The sequence below is a fragment of the Piliocolobus tephrosceles genome, chromosome 16 (genome assembly GCF_002776525.5).
Source record: "Piliocolobus tephrosceles isolate RC106 chromosome 16, ASM277652v3, whole genome shotgun sequence".
In the NCBI taxonomy this organism is placed as follows: Eukaryota; Metazoa; Chordata; class Mammalia; order Primates; family Cercopithecidae; genus Piliocolobus; species Piliocolobus tephrosceles.
This window is the reverse complement of record NC_045449.1, coordinates 16413414-16438187: the sequence shown is the minus strand read 5'-3', so window position 1 is coordinate 16438187 and position 24774 is coordinate 16413414. Positions and strand designations below refer to the sequence as shown.

The 24774-nt window shown below is 38.0% G+C and overlaps 1 protein-coding gene and 1 non-coding gene across 14 annotated transcripts in view; one reads left to right on the top strand and one right to left on the bottom strand.

Annotated features, from left to right (window-relative positions):
• Positions 1-24774, bottom strand: part of NCOR1 (nuclear receptor corepressor 1) — a 187565-nt gene that overhangs the window by 48068 nt on the left and 114723 nt on the right. For 9 of the 13 annotated variants that reach the window (XM_023192154.3, XM_023192159.3, XM_023192158.3 and 6 more), the window contains 8 exons: positions 22227-22356; positions 17659-17854; positions 12318-12491; positions 11425-11585; positions 5694-5814; positions 5495-5596; positions 5050-5150; positions 430-598 (listed from right to left, as the gene is read on the bottom strand). In XM_023192154.3, coding sequence (XP_023047922.1) covers positions 430-598; positions 5050-5150; positions 5495-5596; positions 5694-5814; positions 11425-11585; positions 12318-12491; positions 17659-17854; positions 22227-22356 — 1154 coding nt within the window. The remainder of the gene's footprint in view (positions 1-429; positions 599-5049; positions 5151-5494; positions 5597-5693; positions 5815-11424; positions 11586-12317; positions 12492-17658; positions 17855-22226; positions 22357-24774) is intronic. The other 4 variants (XM_023192167.3, XM_023192164.3, XM_023192165.3 and 1 more) reach the window with 1 other exon arrangement.
• LOC111526461 lies at positions 22551-22654 on the top strand. Its single transcript, XR_002726368.1, has one exon. It is a non-coding gene; the product is annotated as a U6 spliceosomal RNA (small nuclear RNA).

Genomic DNA, 24774 nt, shown 5'->3' with positions numbered 1-24774 from the left:
ACTTAAGAATACATCTAAAAAATGTACCTAGACATTAAAATAGTTTTATTAAGGAGTATTTAATATTCTTATCAAGATCATCAGAGTATTATCTACCCTCTAATTCTTAAATCATAAAACATGAATCTCTTCAAAATAAAAGTATTCTATTAAAGTTCAACAAAGGCTCTTTACCTAAGCTAAACTGACCACAGTCGATAATCTTAGCTACCACCTATGGGACATTTAATATGAGCTCTGCGTTGTTAATTACTTTTCACTGACTGAGCTGATATTCACAAAATTCTCATGAGACAAGTATTACTAACCCCTTTTACTGAGAGAAAACATAGGCTCAGCAAAAATAAACTGATTTCCAGATAGCAGAAATGTGGGAAAACCCAAGCCTATATTGTAATACTGGTTTTGGTACATACATACAATACTTACTATCATATGACAAGATATGTCCACTTTTGCCTTCATAAATAACATGGCCTTTGGATGCAGCTTCCTCTCTGCCTTTCTCAGGACTGCTGTCTTCAATGGGCATTCTAGAAATGGACCCCTTCACCAAAGCTTCTGTTGGTATGCCAGTCTGGGGCAGAGCTGGAGTGCCCTGCCATCAAATCAAGCAACAAATCAAGGAGTAACCGGAGTTTAGGGAAAACACAAGGTGTTCAGAAAATTTACCCCATCACAGTGTCAGGCTAATCTATAGCTTCAAAGAAGAAAGCACACGTACATGAAAGGAAATTATACATTGAATTTTTATCGACATGAAGACATCCTGTACCTTCATCCTTCAACTCAGGTATGTAACACTTAAAATTATGACAGGTATATTAGGTGAATCAACTTTGCTCCCACCTTCATGTGAGGACTCTATTACAGGACTTAACTCTCAGAAGTTTCTCTTAAGGACTAAAATCAAGTAAATGAAACAGCTTTTATTAGGTTGCTGCAAATGTAATTGCAGTTTTTGCATTGTTGAAATTTGCCACTTGATACTGGAATACATTCTTAAATAAATGTGGTTATGTTCTTTTTTATTTTGAATGTAGTTATGCTACGTATCATTTTAATGTGCATTTGTCACTTTGTTTTTTGTTAATGACTTATTACTTGCTGTTTATTTTATATTTATTTTAGACAATGAAAATGATGTTAGACAAACAGCAAATTCAAGTGATTTTCTTATTTAAGTTCAAAATGGGTCGTAAAGCAGCGGAGACAATTCATAACATCAACAACGCATTTGGCCCAGGAACTGTTAACAAGCATACAGTGCAGTGGTGGGTCAAGAAGTTCTGCAAAGGGAAAAACAGCCTTGAAGATGAGGAGCATATTGCCTGGCCATCAGAAGTTGACAACAACCAACTGAGAGCAATCATTGAAGCTGATCCTCTTACGACTACATGAGAAGTTGCCAAAGAACTCAACATCAACCATTCTATGGTTGTTCGGCTTTTGAAGCAAATTGGAAAGGTGAAAAAGCTCGGTAAGTGGGTGCCTCATGAGCTAAGCGAAAATTTTAAAAACTGTCTTTTTGAAGTGTTTTCTCCTATTCTAGGCAACAACAAACCATTTCTCAATCGGATCATGACATCGGATGAAAAGTAGATTTTAAGCTGGGCACGGGGGCTCATGCCTGTAATCCCAGCACTTTGGGAGGCCGATGTGGGTGGATCATGAGGTCAGGAGATCGAGACCATCCTGGCTAACACGGTGAAACCCCATCTCTACTAAAAATGCAAAAAATTAGCCGGGCGTGGTAGTAGGCGCCTGTAGTCCCAGCCACTCGGGAGGCTGAGGCAGGAGAATGGCGTGAACCCAGGAGGTGGAGCTTGCAGTGAGCCAAGATCGCGCCACTGCACTCCAGCCTGGATGACAGAGCGAGACTCTGTCTCAAAAAAAAGAAAAAAAGAACAGTAGATTTTATACAAAAACTGGACCTCAGTGGCTGGACTGAGAAAAAGCTCCAAAACACTTCCCAAAGCCAAACTTGCACCAAAAAGAGGCAGTCTGCGTCCAGTCTGAGCCACTACAGCTTTCTGAATCCCCACAAAACCATTACATCTGACAAGTATGTTCAGCAAATGAATGAGATGCACTGAAAACTGCAATGCCTGCTGCCAGCACCTGTCAACAGAAATAGCCCAATTCTCCACGACAACACCTGTGTCACAACCAATGCTTCAAAAATTGAATGAACTGGGCTACGAAATATGGCCTCATCTGCCATATTTTCACCTGACCTCTCTCTCTACCACTTGATTCAAGCATCTCGACTACTTTATGCAGGGAAAATTCTTCCACAACCAGCAGAATGCTTTCCATGGCTGGGTGTGGGGCTTAGGCCTGTAATCCCAGCACTCTGGGAGGCCGAGACGGGTGGATCACTTGAAGCCAGGATTCAAGACTAGCCTGGCCAACATGGCGAAAACCATCTCTACTAAAAATACAAAAATCAGCCAGGCATGGCTGCACACACCTGTTAATTCCAGCTACTTGGGTGGCTGAGGCAGGAGAATCACTTGAACCCTGGAGGCAGAGGCTGTAGTGAGCTGAGATGGCACTACTACACTCCATACTCCAGCCTGGGCAACAGAGCAAGAGGAAGGGAGGAAGGGAGGAAGGAAGGAGGGACGAAGGAAGGAAGGAAAGAAGGGAAAAGAAAAGAAAAAAAGGAAGAGGGAGGGAGGGAGGGAAGGAGCTTTCCAAGAGTTTGTCGAATCTCGAAGCATGCATTTTTATGTTACAGGAATAAACAAGATTATTTCTCATTGGCAAAAATGTGTTGATTGTAATGGTTCCTATTTTGATAAATAAAGATGTGTTTGAGCCTAGTTGTAATGATTTAAAATTCACAGTCCGAAATCGCATGTTCGCACCAACCTAATATAAATTTTCTAATAAAAAGATGATAAGTAAGTTTTAAATTTAGAGTACTACAACCTTCTCTCAAATTGTGATATGAGGGTCTCTCAAATTGTGATATGAGGGAAAAATAACTTTCAAATATGAAACTGACTACTAGGTTGTTAGGCCTTCGGATGCCTCCGTGTTGTGACACTGGTTCAGTTTAGGGCAGGTTATCTACATTTTCACCATCGTCAGTCCTCCTCTGGCTTGCCAATGACCATGATTCGTTTTACTGTTCCTTTAAGCAGCGAGCCCTTCCTTCAAGGAAAATTGTTCATAGAACCTAACACATAGAGCATTTTGTAAGAGAGAACAGCTTGGTCTAAAATAGGAGTTAGAGGCCTAGACTGAGTTTACTCACACATTTAGGGTCACCACTATGAGTACTGCTAAAACCCTAGAGAGCACAATCTGATACCATATGCTTAAGAAAAGTGATAAAAGACATACATTTACTTGTCTAGTCATTAAGTGAACTCATTAGTAAATATCTAGAAATCCTTAACACCCACTTCGGAAGTACTCATCTCAAATGCAGAAATCCTTAACACCCACTTCAGAAGTACTCATCTCAAATGCACAAACAGACTGTAAAACAAACAGATAAAATTTAGTCCCCTTTGGCCCAGTTCACACTGCCTTTCTTCCCACAGTTTGGATACCAGAGTGAAGAGAAAGAATAAAACATATAGGCCCATTTACTTTCCTCTGTCCATATTAAAGTATTAGCTTGCTGTAAAAACAGACACACACTGACCAAATATAAAAGGAGACTTTTTTGAGATGGAGTCTTGCTCTGCCACCCAGGCTGGAGTGAGGTGGCACAATCTCAGCTCGCTACAACCTCCGCCTCCCAGGTTCAAATAATTCTCCTGCCTCAGCCTTCTGAATAGCTGGGATTACAGGCGCACACCACTATGCCCGCCTAATTTTTGTATTTTTAGTAGAGATGGGGTTTCACCATGTTGGTCAGGCTGGTCTCAAACTCCTGACCTCATGATCCACTAGCCTTGGCCTCCCAAAGTGCTGGGATTACAGGCGTGAGCCACCACGCCCAGCCTAAAAAGAGAGATTTTAGGAGTCAGTATGTAACTTTCTTTTCTTCTGTTTTTAACTTATCCACTCAAGGAAGTAGTATGTAAACTACATTTCAGAAAGAAATCACCTGGGAACCTCATTAAAATGGTTATTTTAATTCACATGATCTAGAGTGGGGACTGACATTTCTGCATTATCCTAGCAAGCTTCCCAGTGATGCCAATGCTCTGGTGTACAAACCACACTTAGCCAGCAAAGCCCTAGCCGAATCAGTGAAGGGCTTGCCAGCCCCCACCAACGAGGGTTGGGTTTCAGTAAATCTGGGGTAAGCCCTGAGAATTTATATGTGTAGCAATTTTCTAGGTGATTCTGATGCTACTGGTGTGGGGAATCATACTCTGAGAACAACTGTCCTATAGAACAGGAACTAGACAAAGAAAAAAACTTGTGACAATGAATGAACACTTTAGAAAATGCAAGGCACAGGTTTCTGTTTACAATGATTTCCCAACACAGAATTTTCCCTCTTATGCGTATACATAAAAAGGCTAAGAACTTTTTAAATATCAAGTTAAAATTAACAACTAACTGAGAGAAACTGTATTAATCAAACTAGTGATTTACTTAGCCCAAAACTGGAAGATTTTTGGTGTTTTTGTTAATGCCATCCACATTTCCTGGTTTAGCATTAGATTCTAACAAGGCAGCTCACATACTGAGATTCTAGAACTACCTCTCCACAGGGGCAAAAGTAAGCAAATAATTTTAATGGTTTTCTTCTCAATTTCTATTTAGGCTAAATACATGGTAAAAGCTTTTCCAGGAAGACAATAAGAGCTGCATCAATTAGAACATATTTCTTCTTCCAATTTGCAAATAAGTGACCTTTTCAAATGAACCAAAGTATACATAATATAGCTTCCAGTCAAAATGATCACATTAACATCTCTGTGCAGACAGTTTGTAGATCTAGGTTTTACTACCATTGAGACCCTGTCCCATAATGCAGAAAATGAATTTAAGTCACAAAATAGCCAAAGTGCTAAGAATTATTTATCATTTTTTCCTGAGCTTTAGTTGAGTATATCAGAGATGATCATAACTAACCTGAGTGATAGAGCCCCGTAGGGATGAAATGCTCTCCACTGAAATTTTGCTGGTTGGAGTTCCCCGAGTTATACTTCCTTCTTGTATGGCTCCTGCGGTACCTGAATACAAACAAAGCTATTAGCAAATTACACCCCTAGACCCTGCCCCAAAACACAAAAAAACAGCCCTTACTTGGGATAGAACTCAACTAGAAGAAAAGAAAAAAGAGTACAAAACCCATCATGTTTGTTTTATTAAAATGTACCTCCAAAATAACACTAAAGAACTGCTGAAACATGGAACTTCAAAGTTTTAAAATGACTTTTACATGGAAAGAAAACAAATTTAGAATTTAAAGACTATAGTTTAAAAAGACCATCATTAAAATATACTAATAACTTACTTTAATAAATTTATTGGGGACAAAAGTTTAATATTTCTGTCAATCAGCATATTTTATTACCTCTGACTACACCTTCATGTTGGGCCCTGACCAATAGACCCTCAGGTTGTGAGTTTTGGCTTCGGGGAGAAAATTCTTCCTGCTTGATGTAGGGCAAAGTAGCTGTGGAAAGGCAGAGAAACATGAAGCAATCCAGTACTAAATTACTGGCTGTGATGCTACAAACGTAGATGCATTATGACTGTATTAACTCACTGACCTGATTTGGCAGATTCCTGTTGCCGTGGCAGTCCAAGAGAGATAGATCCCACTGAGGGCTTGGGTGTTTCTTGAGTGTAGGAAGCCTGATTATGAGAAGTCAAATAAGTGCCTGGTGTTCCCTAAAAAAAAAAAAAAAAAATTTAAAGATTAAACAAACATTGTTTTTTCACAAGGTCAATTTCACAAAGTCAGCAATCCCATTTCTGTTTTTAAAAAAAAGTTAAACCCCTTCTACTCAAAACTAAGAATAGTTTTTGTAAAGCAAGATAATCTTCATCGTAGATTGCTTAAATTTAAAAAAATTTTAAGGGGAGTAGGATATGTCTTCTAAAATTACCATGCATTACATGTAGACAGTATTTACTATTAATAAATTACATAAATAAAGCACTAATACGTTGCAATAAAAATGTAAGCTACTATTATTAATATTCACTCCTACTAAAAATGCTGTGGAGAGTGGTATCAGCAAATACAGCAAAGTAATAAGGACTTCCAAAAACTCTCTTCCATAAAAGCAACAAGAAAACCTGGAAACGTTTTAAGAATCAACCTTTTTTTTTTTTCTTTTTTTTCTTTTTTGAGATAGAGGTTTGCTCTGTCACCCAGGCTGGAGTGCAGTGGAGCCATCTCAGCTCACTGCAACCTCCACCTCCCAGTCTCAACAATGTAAGAATCGACGTTTAAAGAACCCTGGAAATTAACCAAAGGCTTGTAGAAATCTGGAAACATTTATTTTAAAAAGAAAAAAAAAAAAAAAGCTGAATCTAGGTAAAAACAATGGGCTTTGTGGGATTTTAACCTGTTCCATTCTCATTCTCCAGATTAAGCTCTATGGTAGTGTTGAAAACAAATAGCCCACAATCATAGTGCAAACCAGCTACCTGGCACCCTCTAGAAGGGAAAGAGCAAGGCTGGAGCTCCTTAAAAGCCTAATTCCCAGATAACTGTCATTGTCTGACTTGTCTGCTGGTTCTCTGGGAGACTCCATTCACAAAGCTGTCTTTATTTGACCTGACTGGGAGAGGAGGTGCAGGCTTGTCAAAAACAATCAGAGGCAACTGATTAACTTCTCCACTGCCTGAGACAGTAGATCACAGCCAGGGTAAACAACAGGCTAACCAAAACACTTAAAAGGAAAAGCCAGGGAATGAGATGTTCATGGGGGTCTGAAAAGCTCCAACATATTCCCTAGAACGTAGAATGCTACACACATGTGCAAGGCTATGGATATGCCTAGGAAAGACATGGGAAGACCCCACGCTCTCAACTCAGGCTGTCCTTAAGGCTCTGCATGCCAGGAAGTAAAGACTAAGGCAAAGCTATCAAGTGCCCAACACACAAAGAGCACACTTCAGCAAAGACTGATTTTACTGATTTTAGACATTTAAGGAAATCTGTCTAATCATTAGCTGATCACTAAGTTCATCAGACCTCAGTGACCACACATAACAATACAGACTTTACAGAATTAGTTAAGAAAAGTCACTAAGCAAATAATAACAGCCAAAAGAAACAGAAACAACAAGCCCTGAAAAGAAAAGTAGGGGGGACGCGGGGGGATCCAAGTTCCAGAGTTGCTACATTATATATAATGTCCAGTTTTTGACCCAAAATTATAAGATATGCAAAGAAACATGAAAATGTGAGCTGTACATACAAAACAGATCAGGGAACAGAAACTAAAGTAAGACTTTAAATCAGCTATTATAAAGATATTCCAAGAACTAAAATGAACCATGTCTAAATTAAAGGAGGCCAGGTGCAGTGGCCTGCCTTCTTGAATCCTTACACCTTGGGAAACCCAGCAGGAGGATCACTTGAGGCCAAGAGTCTGAGAACAGCCTTAACAATATATTAAGACTCTGTCTCTACAAAAAATTTTTAAAAAATTAAAAGCCAAGGCATAGTGGTGCATGCCTGTAGTTCCAGCTACTCAGGATGCTAAGGCAAGATTGGGCCCGGGAGACTGATGCTGCAGTGAGCTAAGATCATGCCACTGCACTCCAGCCTGAGCAACAGAATTACTCTACGAGATAGAAAAAGAAAAAAAAAGAAAGTACAAGAATGATGTTTCACCAGATAGAGAATAGCAACAAAGAGAAAGAAATCATTAAAAAGAACAAAATAGCAATTCTGGAGCTAAAAAAATGTAAGAACTAGGGGTGAAGGTGGGTCTCAGCAAACTAAGAATGGAAGGAAACATCTTCAATCTGATGAAAGACATCCATTAAAAACTTAACATTTTGCCTAACAGTAAAATACTGAATGCCTTCCTTCTAAGATGAGCAACAAGAAACGCATGTCCATGTTCACCAATTCACTATTTAGCATTCCTGTATCAAGACCATCCTGGCCAACATGGTGAAACCCCGTCTCTACTAAAAATACAAAAAAATTAGCCGGACAGGGTGGCACATGACTGTAGTCCCAGCTACTTGGGAGGCTGAGGCTGGAGGATCGCTTGAACCTGGGAGGCAGGGGTTGCAGTGAGCCGAGATCGCGTCACTGCACTCCAGCCTGAGCAACAGAGCAAGACTCTGTCTCAGGAAAAAAAAAAAAAAAAATTCCTAACTACTCGGAAGGCTGAGGTGGGAGGATCGCTTGAGCCCAGGAATTGGAGGCTACAATGAGCTATGATCACACTACTGCAGAGCAAGACTTTGTCAAAAAATTTTAAAACAATTAAAAAAAATTTAAAGGAATCAAACAGCCAAATATAAATCAAACAAAACATGTACAAATCTCTAAAGTGAAAACTTTAAAGCACTGCTGAGAGATACAGATAAATGAAAAGATATACAAGTTCATGGATTAGAAGGTTCGATGTTAAGATATCCATTTCTACCCCAAATTGATCTATGGATTTAATACAATTCCAACAAAAATCCCAGCAGATGGTTCGTGGTTCGTGGTTTTTTTTGTTTTGTTTTGTTTTGTTTTGGTCTTTTAAACCTTAAACTATGATTTGAAGCATTTTCAGATGTTTGGGGGGCAACATCTTCTTAAAATGGGTCCCTGTGCTTGCCTTCTGGGGAGGCAGTGCTGAGCAGGTAAATCATAAAGCATTTATGCATATGTTATATGCCCACTGCACCCACCTCTTCCCCACAACCTTTGCCTCTTGGGTGGTTTGTGCTACTTTCCCCTTACTTTGCTACATTTCTATAGTTAAGTTGGTTTTACTTACAAGATTCATGTTTAGGGGGAAAAATAAAACTCTCCCTTAAAACATGTTTCTACTCCTCCTGCAAATAAAATAAATGAAGTGGGGACAGGACAGGACAGGAAAGGAAAAGGAAAAGGAGGATGAGGAGGAGGAGGAGGAGGATGAGAAAGACAAGAAGAAAGAGAAGGAGAAGGAGAAGGAGGAGAAGGAGAAGAAGGAAAAGAGAAAAGATCCCAGCAGAATTTTTTTCTTTAAGTAGACTGACAGATTGTTTCAGCCTCTGCTGCTGCCAGATGTCCATGAAAAAGTGGGGGCAAAAAAAAAAAAAAAAGAGCAGGTTCTGAAGTTCACCCTTGACTGAACCTACCCTGTAGATGTTGCTGCCAAATGTTAGCAGTTTCTCCAAGACAGAATTAAAGTGAATGGAAAAGCTGGGAATCTTGGTGGAGGGGTAGTAACTATTTAAAGGAGCAAGAACACAAGCACCGTAACTTCTGAGGTGCCTTTTTCCAAAGGGTATTTGAAATAGCTCACCAAAAAATATCTGAAGAATAAGCTATGTGATTGGTGTGTGCATAGCTGCTAACAGCAAAGAGAATTTCGGCTTATGTTACTTCCAAATTAATCAGGACAAAGAAGAGAAGGAAGATGAGGATTAAAACTCATTTACCTGGAATTTTTTGTATGAGTCCTTGAATAAAACTTGGGAACCAAAGAAAGTGGGGGAGACAGAAATTGTTAAGCTGATTATATAATTTATATGAAAATGCGAAAGACATCAAATAGCCAAAACAATCTTGAAAAACAAAAATACCAAAGACTTATAATACATGATTTCAGGACTTACAATAAAGCTATAGTAATCAAGACCGTGGTACTGACAAAAGGATGAAAAAGTACATCAATGGAACAGCATGGAGACAGTGCAGAAACAGACCCATATATACTGTCAAACGGTTTCTAACAAAGGAACTAAAGCGATCAAAGGAGTAAAAGACTTTTCAACTGGTACTATTTTCAACTAGAAATTTACATAAAGATGAATGTTAATCCTGACCTCATACTATACACAAAAATTAATTTGATTCTGGTCATGGGCCTCAATATAAAAGCCAAAATTATAAAGCTTTCAGAAGAAAAAAACAGGCAAATATCTCACAACCTTGGAGCAAGCAAAGATTTCTTAGCAAAATAAAACTAATCATAGGAGAAAAAAGTGTGTATCTATATTTAGACTACATAAAAATTTGCAACTTCTGCTCATCAAAACACCAGTAAGAAAATAAACAGACAAAAAACAGAGAAAATATTTGTAATACATATATCTAACAGAGAACTTTCAACCATAATAAAGACCTACAACACAGTATCAAAAAGACTCAGTAGAAAGAGACAATCAGACTTAAATAGTCACTTCAAAGGTGTACAAATGGCCAATAAGCACATGAAAAGTGCCCAACACTGTTTGTTGTCAGGGAAATGTGAAATACAACCACAATAAGATATTATTACACACCAAGTATGACTAAAATGACCAAGACTTAATAACATCAAATGAAGCAATCATGTCTCGTACATTGCTAGTGGCAGCATAAAACTGTAGAACCACTCTGGAAAAGTATAAAACATATATAAACCTAGTAATTCCACTGCCAGGTAATTGTACAAGAAAAATAAAAACATATGTCCACAAAGAACCCATTACAAGAATGCCCAGCTTTATTCATAGCTGCCAAAAACTGGAAACAGCTCAGGTTTTCATCAACAGGAGACTGGATAAACAAACTGGTATTACTCAGCAATAAAAAGGAAAAAACTACTGATTACATAAAACCCTGGATGAATTCCCTAAAACCATTACGCTGAGTTAAAGAAGACAGATGCAAAAGAGTACACCATGTTTGATTCCATTCACAGGAAGTTCTAGAAAAGGCAAAACTAACCTACAACAATAGGAAGTCGAATAGTGGTTGCTTCAGGAAGTGGGAGGGGAGATGGGCTGGGAAGGAACATGAGAAAACTTTCTGAAGTGAAGAAGTGTTCAATAAGTTGACAGGGGTGTGACCACTGATGTCCACGTTAATCAAAACTGATGGAACTCTTAAGACCAGACCATATCTCAATTTTTTAAAAACTAATGAACCAGAAAAAAGATTTAGTGGCCAAAGTCAGAATAAATTATAATACTAACCACCTACAATTTAATATTTAGAGCCTTTACCATAGATTAGTGAACAAATATTCTACTGTTTGAAACTAAGTTTAAAACTCGGTAAGTTTAGAGTGATGTAAATTAAACTAGGTGGTATGCCAAGTGCCAAGTGTAATTAAATGGGTGGTATGCCATGACCACTCCATCTGGGTACATAACTCACTGAAAGTTCTGATTTGTGGCAACAGTATAGTGACTGCTGCATTTTCTGGTCATTATCTCTTGAAATTTCATATTCAGACAGATTGTTATTTATTAGTACTCTGACAGATCAGTGCAAGAAGGAGGGACAAGTTTTAACAAAGCCATATTCAACAAGAAATCTACTGTAAAGAGAAGTCGTTTCACCTGTGAGATGGAGCCTCCCATTATAAAAGATGGTTTTTCTGAAGCCACTGTGGTTTTAGATGACGGGATGAGAGGGGGCGGTGGCCTGGTTGGTCGAGTCGTCGGAAGCCGAACGCCTTCAGGGAGATTAGTTATCACTTGATGTGGAGCAGGCTGAAGGACTTTTAAAAGGAAAGAAAAATGATTTTAAAATAGTCCATTTCCTAGTTTACAACAGGTTACCTCTCTCAGTCATTCCTGAATTTTTAAATCACAAATTAAAAAATGCAAGATGAAACCAACAATGAACATTTCTATTTTAAATTTCTCATTCACGTAAGCCTGTATACATATTTAAGTCACAAATACTATTTGTGGGGTTGAAATGTTCAACTCCCTTTCAAACCAGAGCTTCCAAGCTGATGCTCATTTCAAACTACTTCTGCTTAGCATAGCAAACATCAGTCTTCAAATATTTATCTCTTGCCACCACTCTTAGGGTACTTCTTAAGAACAGCTGATAACACTACTCCATAGAATGCACATACATGACTGACAACCAGTTATACATCCTTTTTGCATCTTGCACATTTTGAGAAACATTTACTGATTCCAGCTCTCACAGAACACCTGAATTTTGGGGATGGGGAGATCTCAAGAATTTTACAAATTCATGTACTCTTCTTAAAGGAAGAGCCAGTCAATGTCACAGTATAAATGTGTGAACACAAATTTCCCAGTGGCCCAGTGAACTCAGCTAAATACAATTGATGATGGAATGCAGAGAAACAAAGTCATTTTGAAACAGCAAGGACATGTCCTGGAAGAGCAGTTCATTCACGAGATTAAACCGCCCACGTGGAACATGTGTGGGTGGATGGCCAGCAGCCACTGCACAGAGGAGTGATATTTACCTGGCGGGACACTATAGCGGGCTGCACTCATATCAGGCTGTGGAGCGGCTTTACTGACTTCTCTTGGAGAAAGCCTACACGGTGAGGCTGACCTTGCTGCAGTATTGTGCATCTGTGCTTCCTGTTCTAGAGCACGTTTGACCTCAGCATAAGGCATATAGGCGACTGATTTTCCTACGAAAGTTAAAGTTATCAAAATAAGGGAAGAACCCCAAATTAAAATAGTAAGTGTGAAAGGACCAAGCCCACACCATCCAGGGGCAGATCCGACTATATTACTAACATTAAAATCTAAAATATCTGGGGGCAAAATCCACCCACAGAGAAGTTAAGAAATTCTCTAACTCTCAATCTTCTGTGTATCCTCAGATACTCAATTACCAGTTTTCCCTTTAAAGGACCAAGAACTTCTCTTTCCTCTTAAGGAGAATCAAGTGTTTTCAAATGCAATAAAATCACAACAGGCAAATATCAGATTATCAAGCAATTCTGTTAATTCAAATCTGGCTTGACTGGAGGTTATTAGCTTTGCGAGGATTTCACAACTCTTATAATTAGCCTGTTGAAGCTCACTCCATGATAATATGCACAGAAATAAATTTAATTAAGAAATGGAAGAAGGCTTTCAAAAGATGCAGATCAAACTAATCCAAAAATCCTATATAAGCTTATCAAAACCATTCCTATAACTACAATAATACTAATTATTTATCATGTAAGTTACCGCTACATAAAGCATAAAGAAACTTTAAACATTTTAAAGAGCACACCAGAAATGCAGTCATATTAAGACTTCAAAATATATAGTTTATTTTTAAAATGAAATTAACATCTGTAATTTTTGAAAATCCAAAAAGCACAAAGTAAAACTCATTTGTAACCCTGACCACTTAGATTTGTAGCATTTTAATGTCTGTCAGAATAAATTCCCACTCATTTAATTTATTATTTTCACTACCTAGTTGTATCCATTTATCTTTCCTGGTAAATCTAAATTTAAAATGTCCCCAAACAACTGGAATTTTCATCAGACTTGTATTAAATTTATGAATAAATATAGAAGACTTGACATTTTATAATAATGAGTTTTCTAGTTGAGAAATCTTGTTTTTGTCAGATAGGTCCATACATTGCTTGTTAAAAATTATTCCTAGATATGTCATATTGGTAAGAAAACCATCTCTTTCATATATATGGGTTTATATAAATAAACCTGATTACTGCAGACATATAGGAAAGATGCGGATTTCTGTGTAATAATTTTTTTCTGAGAAACTAATGAACTTTCTTTTTAGCTCTAATAACTTTTGATTCTTTTAGGCTTTTAGGTGAATAATCTTATCCTATAAATAATTTGTCTTTTCCCTTCAAATACCTAAACCTCTTATTTCCTTACTACACTATTTTTTTTATCATTTACTAAGGTGCTTTTAAAAATCAGAAACAATTACAAAAATATCAACTAAGATTCAAGTGCTAGGCAGGGTGCATTACATATATTATCTATTTAGCCCTCAAGACCAATGTGATTATTAATACCATTTGAGGGATGAGGAAACTGAGGCTCAGAAAAATCACATCTAATTGCCCAACCAAGGTCTACCAGGGATTTTTTTTAAAGCAGTATAATTACAGACCATTAGCTCTAAACCACAGTGCAATAGTGTCTCACTAAAGGACGGGGTGTTGAATTTCAGATGTCTCTGGGGTATCCATCAAGATGACAGTACTTTTTGCTTCTATGACACATTAATATAACGAATTAGAGTAAGTGTCCTAATACTGAGTAAACAGATTTATGAAATAACCAATAACCCAACTCCAAAAGAAAATCACCACTTCTTTCCTAGAGAATTTAATATGATAATGTATTAAAAATCTAATGTCTAATTATTTTACCATTTCCAGTAAGTTTATAACTGTTAAAAAAATATATATATATGCTGGTCAAAGTGGGTTTTTTTGTTTTTTGTTTTTTGTTTTTTGAGACAGAGTCTCGTTCTGTCTCCCAGGCTGGAGTGCAGTGGCACAATCTCAGTTCACTGCAACCTCTGTCTCCCGGGTTCACGCCATTCTCCTGCCTCAGCCTCCCGAGTAGCTGGGACTACAGGCGCCCACCACCACGCCCAGCTAATTTTTTGTATTTTTAGTAGAGACGAGATTTCACCGTGTTAGTCAGGATGGTCTCGATCTCCTGACCTCGTGATCCGCCCGCCTCGGCCTCCCAAAGTGCTGGGATTACAGGCGTGAGCCACCGTACCCGGCCTTTTTTTTTTTTTTAATGATGGAAATTTGGATGGTTCTAAACACAGCTATTTACCATGTACCCGGAGCAGGAAAAGAAAAACAGCAACAGCAACAAAATAAACATGCAACAAACTAGGGTCAGTTACAAAGAAGCATTAACTCTTTTGTTTGCTTGTTTGTATTTATTTATTTATTTGTTTATTTTGAGACGGAGTCTGGCTCTGTCACGCAGGTTGGAGTGCAGTGGCGTGATCTTGGCTCACTGCAAGCTCCGCCTCCCGGGTTCACACCATTCTCCTGCCTCAGCCTCCCAAGTAGCTGGGACCACAGGCGCCCGCCACCATGCCCGGCTAACTTTTTGTATTTTTAGTAGAGATGGGGTTTCACCTGTCTCTTACTTAGCCAGGATGGTCTTGATCTCCTGACCTTGTGGTCCGCCCACCTTGGCCTCCCAAAGTGCTGGGATTACAGGTGTGAGCCACCATGCCCAGCCTTAACTCTTATTTTAATTGGATAATTTTGTTAAATTGCATTAGAAGTTCAATTCTAACTCTACCTCCATATGCTTGAGTTCCTTCACTATAGAAAAGAAGCTTAAAAGTTACCAGTAAAGCAGAGGTCAACTCGTGTAAATGTTACTGGTAAGTGAAAACAATTCTGTAAGGTTTTTTTCAACTTTTTCTACAGATGGGAAAAGCTTTAAGCAACTGAAAACGGGCATACCTACAGTAATTATTTATACCATTCACATTAAGAGAAATAAATACAACAAATAGTTGGACAACAAGTGCTGCCTGTTACTTGCTAAGAGACCATGAAGGGAAAAGTAGAAAACATGGCCCTAATTCAGGTGGACTGTACCAATATTTGGTGACACTTTATACATAAATCCACACTCTCACTATTCTTCACACTCTATAAACCGTTCTGTGAGGCTAAATTTAAACCATTTGTGTCAAACATTCTAGACACAAGCATCTTAACTGCAAACATTAAAATGTTATTTGAAAGGTTATCCTATACACTGAACTACAGGATAGATTCAAAGAAAGACTTCTGGTACTTGTTAAACAAATTATGGGATGAATACACTAGGGAAATGAGCTAAAACAAAACAACCTTTGGATAAACTTTCCCTCCTTTATAGAGCATCACCTTCAACCAAACTGTAAAATTCTTAATGTCATACTAATCAAACATATAATTACAATTTGGTTTTAAGATGATTGAATTATGATTAAAAATTAGGATACCACTGAGATCTAAACCATATGTATTAATGTGACTAACACAGAGAAGTACAATTCACAGTTTGGAGTCTCAGAATTTGGAGATCTAGCCTGGTTCAGTTTTTTCAGTTCCCAAATACAACTCATTTTATAAAGCAGATCAATAAAAGATATTGAGGCTTTAAAATTATAATATGATATCCATATTAAAATGACCCAGATATTACCAACAATAATGTTATGCTTTGGCATAAGTTCAACAAATGATACCATCTGAATGTCATTTTTCTAACTTTCACTACTTCTTCACAAAATCTATCCTAAATTATTAATGTAAGACATACATCCAGAGACTTTTATTCTCTAAAGTATCATTTTCCACTGATAGATTTCCTCATAATTGGAATGTTCAAAAGACAAACACCTGTGATAAGTCCAGTACTATGCTGTAGTGAAACGCAATAAGGATATCTCCATTATGTCATTCATTTATAATTCATTCCTTTAAGGTGTAATTACCGAGTACATGTGTCAATTACAGAACTAGGGATTAAGAATTCCCTAGACCCAACAAAGTAAAAGCCTAGAAGTTATCAATATTTCTACCTTCATTCAAGGAAATATTCATTTAGCACCTTTTATATTCCTTGGTGGATATCATCATTCTGGTTCACATTTTTCCTAGCACAAGATTTATGTTTAAAAGATTAACAAGTTTACATTTAAAACTCTAACATAAGAGGTTCAGTGTGTTATGTAACTAATAACTCATTATTGGTGTGATCTAGGCAGAGTCAGCAGGATCAGTTAAGTACCACAGTTCCTATTTTATATTAAGTAACCCTTGGAATGCATGGCATTGTAAAACTAGTAACTCTTATTTAGCTAAATGAAGTACTGTAAAGAATCTTCTGAATCATTCAGACTATTTCAGTATTCTTATATTCTAAGCATATCATAGCATAGAAGTAGACTGTAAACTCATTCTTAACCAGAAACATGTGCCAATTCTTCTAACCATGTCAGAAGGATGTATTAAAACTTAAAAACCACTCCTTTCTTCTTTTTTTAAAGAAAGTAAAAGTGTACCACACACCAACTAAAACAGCAACAAACCAATTGAAATCTATTACTTGAAATAAAAACAGTGACGTAACAATGAAAACAGGTACCTCCATGGTATCTACTAATACTGTGTATATACAGTACTAATACACTAATTAGTATGTAATTATATACTACATTATACATAAAATAACACAGAGCCATGTGTTATATAACAATACCAAATGCTCCTTCCTTAATTTTACAACCACAACAAGGTGGTTGTACTATTATTTTCATTTTACAGATGAGAAAACTAAAGCTATGACAGGTTAAGTGACTTGCTTGTGGCCAAACAGCTGGCAAATGCCAAGGTGAAGGCTTAACCAGCGTCTGCTTGGAAATAGCCACTACACAAAGTTGTGTCTCTCATCTACCAGAGAATGTGAATATTACACTGTAACATTTTAAGGTGATTTGCTTCGAGGACCGGACAACAATTCTCACTTACTCTGAAAATTCGGATGAATGGAACATAAAGCATGACTGTATCTGTAATGTCTTCCAGCATAAAGATGAATATCAGAAAATTCACATTAACTAGAATGCTACTAAAAATGTTACTGGCATCCTTTAGTAGTTAATAATACTAACATTTCTTCCTAGTTTAAGGTCAATTTAAGGAACTGTGTCTGTTAGGGACAAATGTAATAAACAGTTGGGAGGCTGATAACTTATAAAGGCACAATGGACACTGCTTATGGGTTTAGCTTTATTTCCCTTTATAAAAATTCTCTGTGGTGATGGCTCTATTTACCTACCTTCCCACTCTCTGTTTGGACTCTTGGATGTGCCACATGGACTTGTAGAACTTCTACATTCCAAATCTATCTGTTCTTGTCTCTGCCGCTGCTCCTCCAGGAGTGCTGACTCGTGCATTGCTTTAATGTGTCGCTGGTAGAGAGCATAGCCACTCACGGGGGTTCCGATTGGTATGTTACATGGGGTGCAGGATACCTACAGGAAGTAAATAAATCTAAATATGCAAACAACCAATGTAATAATAATTGCCATTTGTTACAAGTAATGCTTATTTCTGTCATATTATTGGTTGAATTGATTTTATCATTTTTTAATTAAAGGTATCTTCAAGAATAATGCTTAAGGCTGGGTGCAATGGCTCATGCCTGTAATCTCATCACTTTGAGAGGCTGAGGCAGGCAGGTCAGGAGTTCAAGACCAGCCTGGCCAACGTGGTGAAACCTCGTCTCTACTAAAAATACAAAAATTTAGCTGGGTGCGGTGATGCATGCCTGTAGTCCCAGCTACTCGGGAGGCTGACACATGAGAATCACTTGAGCATGGGAGGCAGAGGTTGCAGTGGACCGAGATCGCACCACAGCACTCCAGCCTGGGCAACACAGCGAGACCTAGTTTTCTTTCAGAACTGATCACAATGTAAATCACACAAGCTGTAATAAGAAAAACAAAAAATCAGAAATCACAACACATCTGTCTGATTCTAATTTATGGCAGCCAAGTCCTTTGTGGCCCTAGGTCCCATCCCTCATCTCTCTTTTACCAGGGATCAGATCCATTTATATTTTTTTTTCTTTTTTTTTTTTTTGAGACACAGTCTCGCTCTGTTGCCCAGGCTGGAGTGCTGGTGTGATCTTGGCTCACTGCAACCTCCACCTCCTGGGTTCAAGCAATTCTCCTGCCTCAGCCTCCCGAGTAGCTGGGATTACAGGTGCACACCACCACACCCGGCTAATTTTTCTATTTTTTCAGTAGCAAAGAGGTTTCACCATGTTGGCCAGGCTGGTCTCGAACTCCTGGCCTCAAGTGATCTCTTGCCTCAGCCTCCCAAAGTGCTGGAATTACAGGTATGAGCCACCGTGCCTGGTGGATCACATCCATTTATGTGATTTAAATGTCATCCATTTGTTAATGATTCACAAATTTTCTATCTCCTCAAGACACTTTCTCCAAGTTCCACACTCATATAAAATGGCCTACCTAACAACTCCACTTGGGATATCTCAAGGAAGCTCAGAACTTACGTTAAAAAGGGAACTTCCCATTTTTGAAACTCCATTCTTTCTTCTTCTTCAGTTGCTCTCCATTTTAGATATGGAACCTCAGGTGCTTCAGCCAGAAACTTGACTGCCATCCCTGACTAATCAATCTTTTCTCCCACAACCAATTCATTCACATAGCCATTCCCTTAGGATAGAAATGGACTGTTCTTTAAGATAGGCCATCCAGAACCATCCAATAAAACATGGTGATTCCCTCCCTCTTTTCCCTCTCATTGAGACCTGTTCATTGCTTTCACAGTACACAGCATTTATCACAGTTTGAAACTGTTTTATTTTTCTGTCTCTCTGACTTTGTGAAGAAAACAACCAAGCTGTTTTGTCCAACACTTAAAAAAATAGCCCAGAACACAGTCCACGATTAAATACCTAATGAATAACAAATATCCCTAGGAAGCCCTAGAGATCTGACTTTTTTAGAATCTGGTAACTTAAGACTTCCATAGTTCCTCCCCTAGCATAAGTAGTATTATTCACTGATCCTAAAACCCATAATTTTCTTGCCTTTGTGCCTTGTCTTACACGTAAACATAGCTTTTCCTCCTTTTGCTATAAAGCCAAATGAGCTGTTTTGATCCAATGAAAATATTATTTCTCATGCAGAGTCTTCTTTAAGTTTCTAATTAAGACACTCCCTCTTCTCCAAAACATCCATAGTATTTTTTAACCGAATAGAGCATCGCATTTTAATTCATTTTAACTTGTACGATAATTTTTTTTAATGCTTTTTTTTTGAGACAGTGTCTCGCTTTTTCACCCAGGCTAGAGTGCAGTGGTGCCATCTCACTTCACCACAACCTCAAACTCTCAAGCTCAAGCAATCCTCCCACCTCAGCCTCCCAACCACAGGGGCATGGCACCATGCCAAGCTAATTTTTTTTTTTTTTTTTTTTTTTAGGAGAAACAGGGTTTCGCCATGTTGTCCAAGCTGGTCTCGGAACTCCTGTGGTCAAGTGACCCACCCACCTCGGCCTCCCAATAGTGTTGGGATTACAGGCATAAGCCACCACGCCCAGCCTCTTTGCCTTATTATGCAGACCAGTCCCTAAGTTTTTTGAAATCAGAGACTATAATATATAAATATGCTCCACAGTATTAAGAACACTGTCTTAAACTAATCACTCAATCATTCGTCCGTTTGAATGAATCAGTGAATGAACAAATGTTTAATGATCTTTTTGTGATAAGTACACAATTAACAACTTTTACCAGTTATTATTTAAGATAGAAAACACATTTTTTAATAAAGTAAGAGCTTTAAATACTTGAATAAAGAGAAAATAACTAAAGAAAAGAACAATACCCAACATGGGAATTCAGTATCAAAAATGAGTCAAATTTTACAGATTATTAAGGTAAAATGTAAATAAAATATACTTGAAATCTGTAGATTATTAAGGTAAAATATAAACTAGACTTCAAATTATATACTGGGACTAGCCATAATCTCTATAATTCATTCTAAATATTCAAATCCTAATTACATGCTTAATGCTACTACTGTTTTATGGCTCCTTATTGCTGTGGTTACAAACAAACACAGGACTTACTAATATTTATGACTAGAGCATTATATTTCTTTTTTTTCTTAACTGGAAATGACCATTGCAATCAATCACTACAAGTCATTTGAAAAAGCAATGTACTAAGGATATATAACCTTTGGTTATCTCAAAGAGTTTACTCAAAGTTAGACTCAGCATCTTCTTACCCTTCTCTCCCATATGTCCAAGCCCAGCACAGGAGGATATATTGAAAACCAAGGTACTAAAATCAAGGACTGACCATACAGGTACTAGTCACAATAGCCCAGAGGTGGAAGCAATCCAAATGTCTATGAATGGATGAATGAATAAAATGTGGTATACAGATACAATGGAGCATTATTCAGCCTTTCAAAAGAAAATTCTGGCACATGCTAAATATACCTGGAGGACATTATGCTGAGTGAAATAAGCCTATCACAAAATGACAAATACTGTATGATTTCATTTATATGACATAGTGTGATACAATAAAAGTTAAATATTTGGTCCTTCTCCCAAAGACTTTTTTTGTTCCAAATCCTTAGAATTTCCAGAGCAGTAGAGTGTCTTTTATATGCTAACAAGATGACTGACTGCAGGCTGGGGGACTCTAGATTGCCTCAGAATAAGGGCTGGCAGCCCAAAAAACCACAAGGCAGGTGGCTGGAACTTCTTTGGGGATTGGGGTAGGATGTCTCTCAATATTTTGCCCAGACTGGGCTTGAATTTGCAATCCACTTGCCTCAGCCTCCCAAACAGCTGGGAATACAGGACTGGGACTACTGGCGGGTGCCACGACGCCCAGCAAGGGCTGGAACTTTCAGTTCCATCCAGCTCACTCCACCCCCAACCATCCAGGGAAAGGAGAGGGGCTAAAGGTTCCTGTACCCATCACCAACAGCCAATGATTTAATCATTCATGCCTATGTGATGAGGCCTTCTTAAAAACCCCAAACGATGGGGTTTAAAGAGTGTCCAGGTTGGTGAGCACATGGAGATGCTGGGAGGGAGGCAGACCTAGAGAGGGCACAGAAGCTCCATACCCCTTCTGCACACCTTGCCTGATCCATCTCTTCCATTTAGCTGTTTCTGAGTTATATCTTTTATAATGAACTAGTAATTACAAGTAAAGAACTTTCCTAAGTTCTCTGAGGCATTCAAGCACATTATGGAACCTGACGGGGAGAGTCGGAGGAATCCCCAATTTGAAGCCTAGTCAGAAGTTTGAGTACCCAATATCTATATAGCTGGCATCAGAAATGGGGGTGGCCTTGTGATACTGAGCCCTTACACTTGTGGTATTAGATGATTACACCAAGTAGTTAGTGTCCGAATTGAACTCAACTGTAGGAACCTAGTTGGTGACCAAAGAGGTGGAGAATTCATTGGTGTGAGGAAAAAACCCCATACATTTGGTATAGTAAGTATTGTGGGAAAAAACGGTTCATTGGTATCTAAATTGTGCGTTAAATTCATAGAACCAGAAAGCAGTGGCTGGCGGGAGGAGGAAGACAGGAGTTGTTTAATTAATATCACATTTGAAAGACGAAAAGGTCCTGGGGATCATTTTCTAAACAACGTCAATATACTTAACACACAGAACACTAGTGAACTGTATACTTAGAATTGGTTACGATTATTAATTTCATGTTACATTCTGCACCACAATTTTTAAAAATCTAGAACCAATTAAAGAAGAGAAGAAATATGTCTATCAAGGTCTCAGTTTTTCAATTTTAGTTTTCTTCCTCAATAAAAACTTACCATTGGTGGGATAACAGCAGCTCGATGCTGAAGCTGTGGCAGATCCAGTGGATTTGGTTTTAATGGGGATGAGACTAGTATAGATCCAGTGGGGTTTAACAGTGAAGGCTTTGAGTCCATAGGAAACATCCTGCAATTGCAATTTAAAAAAAAAGATAAATGAATACATTTTTAAGACTCAAATATGATCACTGTAATTTCCTCTAAGTTAATATGTACATACACATGCACAACTGGACACACATATACCCGTATAAGATATTTGGACAGTTAAGGAAAAAGGAACCTATAAAGCTGATTTTCCAGATAAAGAAACTGAATATTGTACTCACTTCAGCAGTACACATACTAACATTGAAATAATACAAAGATTACCATGGCCCCTGCGCAAGAAAAACATGCAAATTTGCAAAGCATTTTATATTAGAAAGAAAAGAAAAACGAAACCTAATACTGACTTACAGGCTGAAATTTATGTCAATCGTCTCTAAGACCAACAAAACAATCTGAACAAAGTCCATTTAAAACTGTTCAGTCCTAATTTACCACAAATGTCCTAACATGGGTTAAAAACTAGTTACCTGTTAGAGGATGTTTTATTGGGATCACAGAGTATTTTTTTTTTAATATTTGAATAAGCTGCTGTGATTTTTAAACTGAAAATTTCATCCAAAATTCCAGATTTCTGGCTTCTCATGAAAAATGGAAAGAACCAACAACACGAAATCAGCACTCCCCCACAGCAGCGACCTGCCATGCATCTAGCAGCCGCTGCCCTGCTCACATGAGCACACACTCCTCTGCTCACCATAGTCCCTGCCATCTCACACTCCACCGGCTGATGCTGCCAATACCTACACTCAAGTTTAGGACGCCCAATATATAAACTTCAGGAAATTTTGTACTAGTATCATGCTTTATGAGCTTGGTCATATTTCCCAATGTTGTCATGGTCACTGGGGGAAGGTGAACATTTAAAAATGTATAAATTGGTAAGAAAATTAGAATGTATTTTAAAAAACAATTCACACACTACATAAAGAAGAAAGATGATATTAAAGCTATAGAAAATTCAAAGTGTTACTTCGGTCATATGGGAGCAGTGTAGACTTTAGGGTGTCATTCAGAAACCATCATATTTTTCCAAGGAATTTCTGAATTTCAGAACTACTATCATGTCCATCTCTTAGGATGTTTACCATTTAAAATTACTGCCATCCGGCCGGGCGCGGTGGCTCAAGCCTGTAATCCCAGCACTTTGGAAGGCCGAGACGGGCGGATCACGAGGTCAGGAGATCGAGACCATCCTGGCTAACACAGTGAAACCCCGTCTCTACTAAAAAATACAAAAAACTAGCCGGGCGAGGTGGCGGGCGCCTGTAGTCCCAGCTACTCGGGAGGCTGAGGCAGGAGAATGGCGTAAATCTGGGAGGCGGAGCTTGCAGTGAGCTGAGATCCGGCCACTGCACTCCAGCCCTGGCCACAGAGCGAGACTCCATCTCAAAAAAAAAAAAAAAAAAAAATTACTGCCATCCTAATCTTTCCTTCATGTATAGTTACCAAAACCAACAGTGCAAAACACAGATAATCTTTATTTTAGATGAGATGTTTCATAAAGAATGCTTAAAAAGGGACTACACAGCTTGAATCCATTTATGTTTACTGCAGTTAAAGACTGACACCATTAAAATAAAATCTAGATTACTGTGAGGTGAAGAAAAAAGAGTGATAGTCAAATTTTCCGGTAAACCAATAGTTAAGCAGAACACCTATTTTATTTCAATTCATGTTGATGAAAATTCTAGCATCTACTATATAAAACACTCTTTGAAGAATCAGCACTATAGTGCTATTATTTTTCTAGTATCAAATCTCATTATGAAGTACATAAAAAATATATTGGATATGAACTGAAAATGCAGTGACACCAAGACACACTCTGAAAGCTAAACTTTGAAGAGAATTTAGCTCTCTGTTGAGTAGCTTGTCTCTTTTTTCTTATTAAAAAGAAAAAAAGGAGAGGGGTTTAATTGGGCTCGGATTAAGTGATGTTTCAGTCTGATTCACTTCTAGAACTTGCACCAATTTAACATTCTACTAAAATTATAAGTGATTCAATTTCTTTTAAGGAAAAGGAAACATCAGGAAATAAAATATATGAAATAAAGTAGTAACTATACCTGTAAAATATGTATCTTTTACTGTAATTTTTACAAAAACCATAAAGATATGATGCATTTTTTGTATAATTAATTAACCTTTAATGACTAAAAATACTTGTAAACTGCAGGGCACAACGGCTCATGCCTGTAATTCCAGCACTTTGGGAGGCTGAGGTGGGTGGATAACCTGAGGTCAGGAGTTTGAGACCAGCCTGGCCAACATGGCAAAACCCCATCTCTACTAAAAATACAAAAATTAGCCAAGCATGGTGACATGTACCTGTAGTCCCAGCTACTTAGGAGGCTGAGGCAACAGAATCACGTGAACTCAAGAGATAGAGGTTGCAGTGAGCCAAGATCGTGCCATTGCACTCCAGCCTGGGGAA